This window comes from Trachymyrmex septentrionalis, unplaced genomic scaffold, assembly GCF_001594115.1.
Source record: "Trachymyrmex septentrionalis isolate Tsep2-gDNA-1 unplaced genomic scaffold, Tsep1.0 scaffold17, whole genome shotgun sequence".
NCBI classification, from domain to species: domain Eukaryota; kingdom Metazoa; phylum Arthropoda; class Insecta; order Hymenoptera; family Formicidae; genus Trachymyrmex; species Trachymyrmex septentrionalis.
The window spans coordinates 1,412,857-1,424,357 of NW_017304864.1; the positions used below are offsets into that span (position 1 = coordinate 1,412,857).

Sequence of the window (11,501 nt, forward strand, 5' to 3'; positions counted from 1 at the left end):
GCTGAACACGCACGCCGAACATGTCTATCTGCCGTGAAGTATCAGGTGATAAATTGTTATCGAGCCCACCATTCGCGGCTCTTTAATCATCCGACTGCGTAACAGTCCGTTGAAGCAACTCAAGTGAGTTTGGCTCATCTGCTGCGTCGTGAAAGTAAAAATGCTGTGTTGTAGTATTTGGGTTAGCGGAATGACCTCTCTGCGATTCGCGGTATAAAATAATGCCTTATACCATTATGAGGAATAAGCGAAACGAAACCTCCGAACGTCGGCCAATCGAGATTAATTTGTCTCTTTTTTTGTATTACTCGAAGTAATAATGATACTGATAATTATTAACATCTTTGTGTCCAGTGTAATACATGTTATATTAAAAAATAAAACATATTACAACTGTTATTATTATCTCATGTGTACAGAGCTGTATTAATACATTAATAATTTATAATGGATATTGTAATATATTAATAACACATGATAATTATATTAATTTTTGTAAGTTCGTATATGTCATTATTGCAACCAATTATTCTAGGAGATGACTCGATCGTTAATTTGAATCTGCTTTCCTCGGAGGTAAAAGTGTTAATTACTTTAATTGTTATTGCTTGAAAATAATTTAATTTTGTGTAAAATTTATAAGTAGTATGAAGTTTATTCTGGCTTATAAAGCTTATCATGACTTTTATAAAGGGAAAGTATTCATATAATTACTATTAAATTTTGAGTTGTGTATTCTTACCCGATTTCATATGTATTCTCATAGATACCATATTAAATAAGAGTACGCATTTGCAAATTTTTATTTACTTTTCTTGATATAAATTTTTCTATATTATATATTGTACATTATTATCTATTATTATTAGACTCGCAAGATGATGGATTTGTTTTATATGTAAGAAATTATTATTTTACTTAATAAATTCTTGTTTTCTTTCAGCAAAATTTATGAAGTGTGTATTCTTTATCCGTCTTCCTTCTATTCTTATAATCACCTGCAATTATTCTTCGGAGGTGATTTGTCCATTAACTTCAATTTGTTCGTCTCGCGGTTTAACATTGAACGATCTGTCTGCGCGAAGGACGTGGCTGTTGTTTATTCGATGATCTTGAAATGCGGTGAGCAATCAATGCTGAAGTATATTAAGATAGTTGCGCATCTCGTCGTTCATTTGCGTCACAATCTGCGGAGCCGCTGGGATGATTACGAATACGGTGACTTAATTTAACGAGCATATGTATCCACATCTTGAAATTCGGCAAAGAGAAGACTAACGAGGACGCAAAAGCGGATACTGGCGCGCAATTAATTTGGAAATTAGAAATTCATGTGTACGCACGTTTAATTTCATTGCGAAATACATTGCGAGGCGTAAAGGGAGGAAGAGAAGAAGAAGAAAGAGGAGAGGAGAAGAAGATAAAGACGTCGCAGTGAATCTATCGAGATTCTATTATGATGCAAAGTCTAACATCTTCGTCTTGAAATGATGACCTTCGGTCATTTGGCGGCTTTTATATGTTTCAGAATTAAATGAAAATTACATGATTGTAATTGTAAAAGCCGTCAGACTAGAGATTGAGATTGAGATTGGATTGGAATTTAACCAATCAAAAGAAAGAAAACCAATTTCAAGTTTAGTGAACTTTGCTTTGATTTGTTGAAATTCAATCTATTCTCAATTTCTAGTTTGATCATGGCTTTACATAACTAAATCTCTTCGCGATTTGTATGTGGAATAAATATCCACCAACACGGTGCGCGACGATTTTGAAATTAAATAATAGTAATTAAAAATGTTAGATAAATCTGGTAGAATACGAATTCTTTACCGATTCACTTTAGTAACTTGTCTAGTTGTGACACGCGATTCCGTTGTCCTTCAATTTGAATTTTTCTTTCATTTTGTTTTTTTTTCAATACAGTAAATGTAAAAAGTATTCGTACAAGAGAGATATATTTAAAAAACTTTATTATTAAAAGATTTTATTAATTTATAATAAATTAATTATAGATTACTTAATCATTTAATAATTAATTAATATCATTAATTATTTAATTTAATGATAATTTAATAAATTAATTATTTACGGGTCAATTCTAAGCAGAATTATAATGCTCGTAATATGGTTTCGTAAGATTTATAAGAATTTGCACTTTATTCAATATCTTTAAAGACTTCTTGCTAATCGTAAAATTCACGAGAAATCGTAAATATTTACAAATGATCGTACATCTTACGATACAAACGAGAAAGGAATTACAATATCAACCAATAAGTTCTTACAAGTTTTACAAGAACAAGTTCCGAGTCTTACAATTCTGCTTAAAATTGATCCATTAGTTTTAAAAAAAATCCTCCATTTGTAATTGTGGTGTGTGTGTGTGTAAATCTCTTTTTAAACAAAATTTTACTCTTAAATTTCAATTTTTATTAAATAAAGTTTTTAACATTTAAGTTACAAAATTATTTGGTAATGTACAATACATTTGGGTTTTCACGAGGATTATAAGGACAATTTTTTTATTACCTTTTTGTATAATAATACATTGTCATATTATTAAATTTCTTTTTATTATAATAACAATTAAACGTCTAAATAACGGAAACATCCGCATTACGATGTCATTGCTATAAAATAAGACGGTCTGTCCGTGCCATTATTAATAACGCAATCCGGCATCGTCGTCTTTCCATCGTTGAAGGAGGAAGCGATTATTTGCGGCATACATCTCCTAGACACCTTTATTTAATTAATTCACAATTGTCACTACTGTTTTATCACTTGGCATTGCCTGGACAGTAATTTAAAAAGACGGACTTCCTGCATTCCAATACGAATGTCTTGCCTGTCGCGTACGTGGAAAAACATCTTTACTTCAAATTCCTTTTATTCACTCGCAGCAGGTGTTTCCTCATCATGGAAAATTAACTGACATGATATTATGTAGTGCATATTACTATTTGTAGCCTATAGCGAAATACCGAAGATATCCGTTTATAACATCCTAGTTAAGGTAAGCTCCATTGCAAATCACAATGGAGAAATCTACAACTTTGAAATAAAGCAAAGGCGTATATCCTTGGTAATAATTCTTACAAAATTCTTTACTTCTTCCGTGGTAATAATTCATATTACCAACGAATGAGTGAAGAATCTTGTCTGAATTGGCATTTATGTAATATAAAAAAATAAGCTCTCTCAAAGAGAGAAAGAGAGAGAAAGGGAGAGAGAGAGAAGGAGAAAGAGCTACCGCCAACACATATCACGCGTTTATCCATGTATATCCAAATATTGACGCGGTGCTCGAGCTTAAAATTAAGAGCACTCTATAGTATAACGATCGAATTGCCGGAGTATAGCATATTCTCGTGCGCTCGTTCCTTCATTTGAGTCTTGGTTTTCCGAAAGTCAAACCGCAACTCGAGATTGAAGCTGTCGCTTCGTTAGCTCGATTCTGCGACATGCGTGTACGTACACGCGTGTACATACCCACATGACATATATCCCTTGTAAGTACATAGGTACACGCGCGACTTACGTGACCGTCTCATCTCCTCTCGATTTGCGCTCTCGAAGGTGCTTTGTATTTAAAGTTTTAATATATATATAGACGGTCTCGTTTCCAATCATATTGTTTATAAACGCGCGCCTATACATGCGTAACTCTATACATATCGGTTATTGCGAAGAATGTTGCTAAGGTCTCGGTAGTCTAAAGTCTTAGGACGCTCGCATGGAATGCAAGAAATCCCGGTTGAGGCAATATTTTTCGCAATAAGTTTATTACAGTTTTTTAAGATTTGGGAGAATTTGGGGGGATTATTTGTTTCAGATTGATTGTGTGAATCCGATAATTTCATCGGCTCTCAATTTATTTCTGAAATATTAATTCAATTTAATTGAATGTATATTAGATAGCAGTTAAACATCTTAACACTCGGACCGGGAAGGCGCTTTGTATTTAAAGTTTTAATGTATATATAGACGGTCTCGTTTCCAATCATAAAAAATTTACTTTTAAAATTACAAACACAATTATTTTTACGAAGCTTTTTTGTTTGTATTAGAACAGAACGTACTCGTTGTTAATAAAATATTAAATAATTTCATGTTTATTTTTTATAAATAATGAGTTTTTAAAATAAAAACTGCTTTGTATGAATACTTTTTACATTCACTGTATAGGTATATACTTTCATATGTTTCTCGCAAAACAAGAATGATGCTTTTTTTTTCAAACACTGGGGTGCGTATGCTTTACCATGTACTTGTATTATAATATTCCGTGATGACCATGATGTCTGCTTGATAATAATGACATCATTCAATAACTTTTTTCACGGCAACGCGCATGTTCACACGTGTCCGAAGGTTATGCGATAGCTGCGGGCGATGTTACTCAAAACCGAAAGTTACCATCGCTAAATAATATTGTTAAGTTTACGATACATTGGTATGCTTGTTGTAAATCTCCCGAGAAGAGTGTGTCTACAGATAACTTAGTCGAGGTTCTTCCCAAATAATTTCTCTCAAACAATTACTGCACGAATGCCCATTAAATACGGACGGAGAAACGTTCTCCATCCAGTCACTATTTTATTTTACCTTCTATTTCCTTTTATCCTCCGTTTTTCCATCTTTAGATTGTGTACTTTCCGTTGATTTACTTTTATCACACATTTGCGTAGCGCGTGAGCTTAATTTATTACCAAGAATATTCTTACTTTTTCTCTTTCTTTTTGCACACGTAATATAATTTGTATTATAATTTTTCAAATATTATACTACTAGCTAATTTTATTATATATGCATTTTTTGCATATTAAAAATCCTTCGAATAGGTTGAATAATAATTCATAATAGTAATAATAGAACAGTAATGCAAACATAACTGAAAATGATCTGGAAATTTGATAGAAAATGCCAATAAAAGATATTACATATTTCCTGGAGAAAAATGTTAAAGATAAACGATGAAAATATTTTTGAACTACTTGATTATTAACACTTCCAGTGACAAAATATATGCATTTGACATATGTACGCAGAGACACATGCCATTTACATTCAATAAGTTGCCATTTCTCGCTATGCCGGCTAACTCATTTTGCGAATCACTCGGTCATGAATTCAGCTACCGGAATAAACACTCGGAATAATGTCACTTGGCACAAATAATTTATAAATTTTAAATATTATCTATACTATCAGATCAGTTCTTGCCGTTGCGAACTATTAGATTTGACAAATCTAATTTTTTACTTGAACGTTCTTTTACTTGAACCGCGAGGTTAATATGTATAGGCTGACATGCAAGGTTGGGGAAGTTATTTTATAAATTACTTATAAGTTATTTTTTATTAAAGATGCACTAAATATCTGCATTCGGTATTATCTGATACTTTTTCTACTATCCGGTCGGATATAATTAACACTCAGCAATTTTATATTTGAAAGTTTGCATTATTATAATGCAGAATTCTATTCTTTTCAATTGGAAAACGCTAAAATGTTATTGTCTAAAAAATTTATTAATATTAAACTTTGATTACTAAGTAATGTTAAAACTATTGTATTGCAAACGATCCTGTTCCATAGCCGATCAACAATTATTGCAATTTTTCTTTTGCTTTTTATTTTTTTTAATTTTGTGGAATTTGTACCAGATATCCAGTATCGGGTAATTTTATAGTTCGTACATTTTATTAAGTACAATAAGGTGTATTTTATTTTTTATATTTTATTTAATTTTAATTATTTGCTTTCTAATTTTGTATTATTTTTTGTACTCAATTGTTGTAACAAACACATATAAAGTAACCTGAAAAATAATTTATAAGTAACTTATAAAATAATTTTCCCAACTCTGTTAATAAGTATATACCTACTTACGTGAGAAAATTAGCGACACTTACGTGTCTGCGACGACAGACAAAGATAATTTGTAAGACACTAACTGTATATTTTCGAAATATCTGGCTTTAAAAGTTCACATCAAATTGGAATCGCGAGGCGATTTGTTAATTAATATTATTTTGAAAAAAGTATTGTAAAATATATACGAGAATAACTCTAGTAACTAAATTTGAATGTAATAATTTACATTGCAATTGATACCTTATGGTGCTATTTTTAACATGTTATATGAATACGTGAATCTTTTGATGGTTACGAGTTGTTCTTTAGCATAGATGTATATCAGGTTTTTATATTCCAATGACGCATTCGACAGTTGTATTTTATTGGACAAGAAAAAACTCTGTTATGGCTTCATCTATTTTTAATGGCAGTTACTGTATTTTTTAGGTATCGTTTTTTGCCTTTCCATTTTTAAATATGTCATATGTGAATAAGAAAGATATTTTATTAGATCAAATGCATTTCCAGAAATACCAAATTACATTTTATTAATCATAATTAAACCAATAACAGTTATGACAGTCAAGGGATTATTTATTAAAAAATCGCATATCATACTGTGTATAAAGTTTCTATTTTAAATGTGTGTGTGTGTGTGTGTGTGTGTGTGTGTGTGTGTGTGTGTGTGTGTGTGTGTGTGTGTGTGTGTGTGTGTGAGAGAGAGCAAATTTTCTATATTTTAAATATACAACAGAATATAATACAGAAATACTTTCATAAATATCGTTAGAATTTTTAAAAGAATATTGTTACAAAATTCTATTTTGACATTAATTAAAAATAAGCGGAAAACGATTTGTTTTAAACATTTTTCCAATATACTAAAATTAGAAATTAAAATTATCTTTAATTTTGTGTTATACTAGGACTGAGCTAAAATTTATTTTTGCTAAAAAATTGTAAAAATAAATAATAATAATTATAACAATTATCAAAAGGACTTTGTATACATATATAATATGTATAATGGTAGAAGTTTTTTATGATTTTTTTGTGTGTGAATGTAATTTCATTCCTCAGCCAGAAAAAGTCAAATATATCTATTAAAAAAAGTTAGATATAACTATTAAAATTATATATGAAATTATGAATTATATATGTACATATTTGTAAATATGTTACGTATATGTACATATTTTAAAAATACTTTCTTAAGATAGATATACGTTGGCAATATATAGATGCATAAAAATTAAAAAAAAAAGAATGTACATGAATAGTTTTACGAAAAAAAAAAATAATATATTCACTTTTCCAAATATAATAGAGATATTATGTAAAAAATGCTCAACATGCATTTTATATATAATAATTTTTAAAAAATATGACTAACATAAAAATAAAGTCAAGTTACATGATTTGATTGCTATCTCTTTTTATAGAATAATATCTTTTGATAAATCTGTTTTACATTGTGTTTTATTTTGACATTTTTTTTTAATTTATATGTATCATGATACTTTGTGTGATACTGCTCATATTGATCGTTCTTTATTATTGCACATTTAGAATGGCAATTTATGCGACAATTTATGCGGGTTTCACCCATAATTTTTAGCTTGGAGCTGATAAAATATACGCTATTTTTTTCCATAATAATAGGATTATTTAGTTTTTATTCTAAGCGAGTTCACCTTTTTTACTAAATTGACATGACGACCTTTTGCGATTTTAGGAATACGTATAACTTCAAGTTTAAAATCTTCCCAAAAAGACCAGACTTTTCACAAATGTGTGTGTGTGTATGCGCGCGAGCGCGTTCGACTCATCCGCAAAATTTAGATGTATGCTACGACTTATTCAAGTGGGAAGATGAACAAGGGGACCCGGAGGATAGAGGGGGCTAAATAAGGTATCACCAGAAAGTCCCCGAATGTTCAGATGGAGGATATATAAAGCGGAAGATGTGCAAAAGATGTTAAGTCAGTGCATGACAAGCTTCCGAGTGACAACTGGAAAACAAAATATCTTTCTTTCAATATGAATCTATTGGTAAGTTTGAGTTTTTGTGCGAATAAAATACGTTACGTAATGCAGTGGTAATTATTTATAGACGTGATTTCAAATTTGCAATATTTTTATAATTCGAGTGTCTTTGTAAATTAATTAAAATGTTTATTTTGGTTAATTAGGGCAAAGTACTTGTAATTTAAATATGTAATTAAGAATCTTTGTTATATTATATTAATTAAATTATTTAATTTTTATTGCTTACAAACAATATAGTTTAAATTTTTTAATTAAGTAGTAAATAAGGATAAGCGTTTATAATAATGTTATAATACAACATTATAATTAATATAATAAATATACCCTTTAATATTCATTTATTTTCTATTTTTACTTTATAAAATGTTTGTTTTTCTTCTAACATAAAATGGTATTAAAATCTCTAATCAAGGTGTCAATTTTTTGTAGAATTAATATATATTATTGTAATATCGGATATTATAAATTATTCAGATAAAGATAAGTATTTTTTATATTAAATCGTGCACTATTTAAGATGAAAATAGATTATATTGAAATATCTTTGCTCTTTCAATACTCTTTTCAGAAAAAATCCTTATTCTAACACAAAAATAAAGTCAAATTGTATAATATACCTTATCGAAGAGTACTTATAATTGGATTAATAAAAAACTAGTAAAACGAATAGTGTACAATATTCGATTTGATCGATTTTCGAATTATTTCCAATTTTTTTTGTGAGTCCAATAATATTCTTCCATAACAGGAGGATTGCATGATTTTTTGTCCTTTTAGATAATCACTTTGTGTGCCCTCGTGGCAGTGGCAATCGCCGCCCCCGTTGACAACACCAGTCCAATCCCCATCGTCAAGCAAGCCTTGGACGGACCCAATCCCGATGGATCCTACAATTACAACTATGAGACTGGTAACGGCATTCAAGTCCAAGAGGAGGGCCATCTTAACAACGTTGGTACCGACAGCGAAGCCCTGGAAGCACATGGCAGCTTCAGCTATACTGGCCCCGAAGGACAAACCTACCAAATCTCGTACGTAGCCAATGAGAATGGATTCCAAGCAGAAGGTGCTCACTTGCCGACCGCGCCTCCAGTGCCACCTCAAATTCTAAGGGCTCTTCAGTACATCGCCGAACACCCCGAACAGGAGAATGAATCAATAAAGGAGAATCAATAAAGGATTCCAAAAAAGGCCCTATAACGAAAGAAGAATAAAATCGGTGAATCAAAGGCGAATTTCGAGGAGACGAGACGATTAGAAGAAGCCTGGTGTGAAACCGAATCGTGATTGTAACGAGGATTGAGTATTCGATCCCGACTGATATAGACTGGCAACAGACTCGGCTCTTCGCGTCGTGATTATTTTTGTATTTATATGCGCCTGTATAATTAAAACAAATTTTTTTGTATAATATTTGTATATGAACATAATCTTGATGATATGCTGTAAATAAATTTCGTCGCAGTGCAAGTCTTGTTAGTATTTATCGGAGGAGAGATGAACAGTACTCGGTTTATTAATCACGTTAATATTTTAAAGAATACTTTTAACGAGAAGAGCGTTAGTGAAACGCTGGGACGCTTACAAAGTTATAAAAAGTGAAGAGCAATGCGAAAATTTCTTTGTGCAGGTGCATTGTAATTCTTTTATGATCCATTACTTTATAGGAATACAATGCAAAACAACAGTCTCTCGATAATAAATAGTGACAATAATTAAAGTCTCTCTATCATGAATATTAATTACATCCTTTGACATTTTAAATTTCGCGTTACGTCAAAATAAAAATGTTAAATATAATACTATAGAAGAGATGGCAATAAGTTAATTTACACGATGCAAGTCGTTTCATTATTTAAATGATCAAGGACAAAATTTACATGACTGAATTATGATAATGCGTATATAAAAAAAAATGAATAAATGCAATCTATTTATTGCTTTTGTTGAATAACTTAGGAATAATGTATATGGTAGCAGACTAAAATCTGCACTACTTTATATAAAGCTTCAAGTCCCTCAGAGATGAGTAATATGTCAGATTATAGAGCATAAAGTATAGATTAAAATTACATAAGTATCAACTGTTGCAAATTGCTACAACAGTTGCAAATCAGTGTTACAATCTCACCTCTCGATGTAGCATATAAGATACATTATATTGCTATTTATACTTGCAGAATGCTTTCAATCAACTGATGATTTTTATTATATAAATAAACATATTTCTAGATTTTTTTTTTATCCGTATCTCTTCGTCCCACAAGATTTATTTCTGTGTCAAGAACACATCCTCATGGTGACTGCGGTAAGAAGCAAGTGCTGCAGATCTTTCGGTGCTAGGATACAATCTAGACATATAAATAAAGTAGGATATCACGTTTACGTTGTAAGAGACCGTAACGGTGAAAGAAAAAACACTGTCAGAGGAAAAGATAGTATTATGGTATACCTCAGTTACATTTTACATAATAACTTTGTTAATAATCAATATTTAAATTAAAAATTTGACAATTACATTCGTTAAGATGTTGTCATCAAATCGATTCTGAATTCAAAATTATAAAATATTTATTACTTAGGATACTATTAATAACTGTGGCGACATTGTATAATGATTCGAAGAAAAAAATAGGTGGTAATGTGACCTTCCATAAAAATAGCTTTAAAATATTAGTTTTGTATAGAAAACAGTATTTGGTTACAAAATTAACAAAAAACTAAAACATTTTAAAATGTATGTACATATATATATATACAAGTATATTCACATAATTTCTGCATATAAGCTGCTCAGTACTAAAAATCTCAGTACTAAAAATAATACACGTAATATAAACTATAGTTAGTGTATACACTAACAGTGGAGCATGGATTATCAAATAATTATTTTGATATGAAAACCTCAAAAAAGAGTGAGTAATCAATACTTGTAGAGGGCCATATTAGCAAAATGCTATGCTATTTAAATTTGCATAAGTCAAAATATATACAGTCAAATAAAATGTAAGTAGCAAATAACATACTCAAAAATACATATATTCATGTAATAATACGCTCAAGTTTACGAAAAATGTGGAAATAGATGTAATTAAATGCTAAAATGTACCTCAGAAACATTTTAAAATACTTGAACGTAAAAATATATTATTATAAATGCTGGCTATTGAATATTGGTATATTAGCGTATGATGTAACGGCGAGTTACTGAACAAATAATTCCATAAGTAATTATTAGGATTCGCTATATAATAGTGACGATATTAAGGGAGGTTATATTACAATATATACACTGGCCATAATACCACCTTCTCCTCTACTGCATACGTAAGTATGGTGCCTGTACTGTAAATTGCTGTCCTCACATCATTCACTTGGTATCTAAGATATGCCAAATATCTTGCTGAAGACGTATGGATATCTTTTAAAGATGTCAATAATATATATTTATTAGCCTTGACAACTTTGATGATGAGCAAGTAAGACAGACAAGTAAGACGCGACATCTTTAAAGTTTAAAATATTAAAACTACTTTCGCGCGAATTTGAGAATTTAAAACTATTTAATTTTTAATAAATTTTTATAC

The 11,501-nt window shown here is 30.2% G+C and overlaps 1 protein-coding gene across 1 annotated transcript; it reads left to right on the plus strand.

Moving 5' to 3' along the window:
• Positions 1-7,833: 7,833 nt before the first annotated feature.
• Positions 7,834-9,327, plus strand: LOC108746431 (flexible cuticle protein 12-like). The gene is made up of 2 exons (XM_018483207.1): positions 7,834-7,917; positions 8,692-9,327. The coding sequence occupies exons 1-2, from the start codon at positions 7,906-7,908 to the stop codon at positions 9,088-9,090; spliced, it is 411 nt and encodes a 136-aa protein (XP_018338709.1). The 5' UTR covers positions 7,834-7,905; the 3' UTR covers positions 9,091-9,327.
• The last annotated feature ends 2,174 nt before the right edge of the window (positions 9,328-11,501 follow it).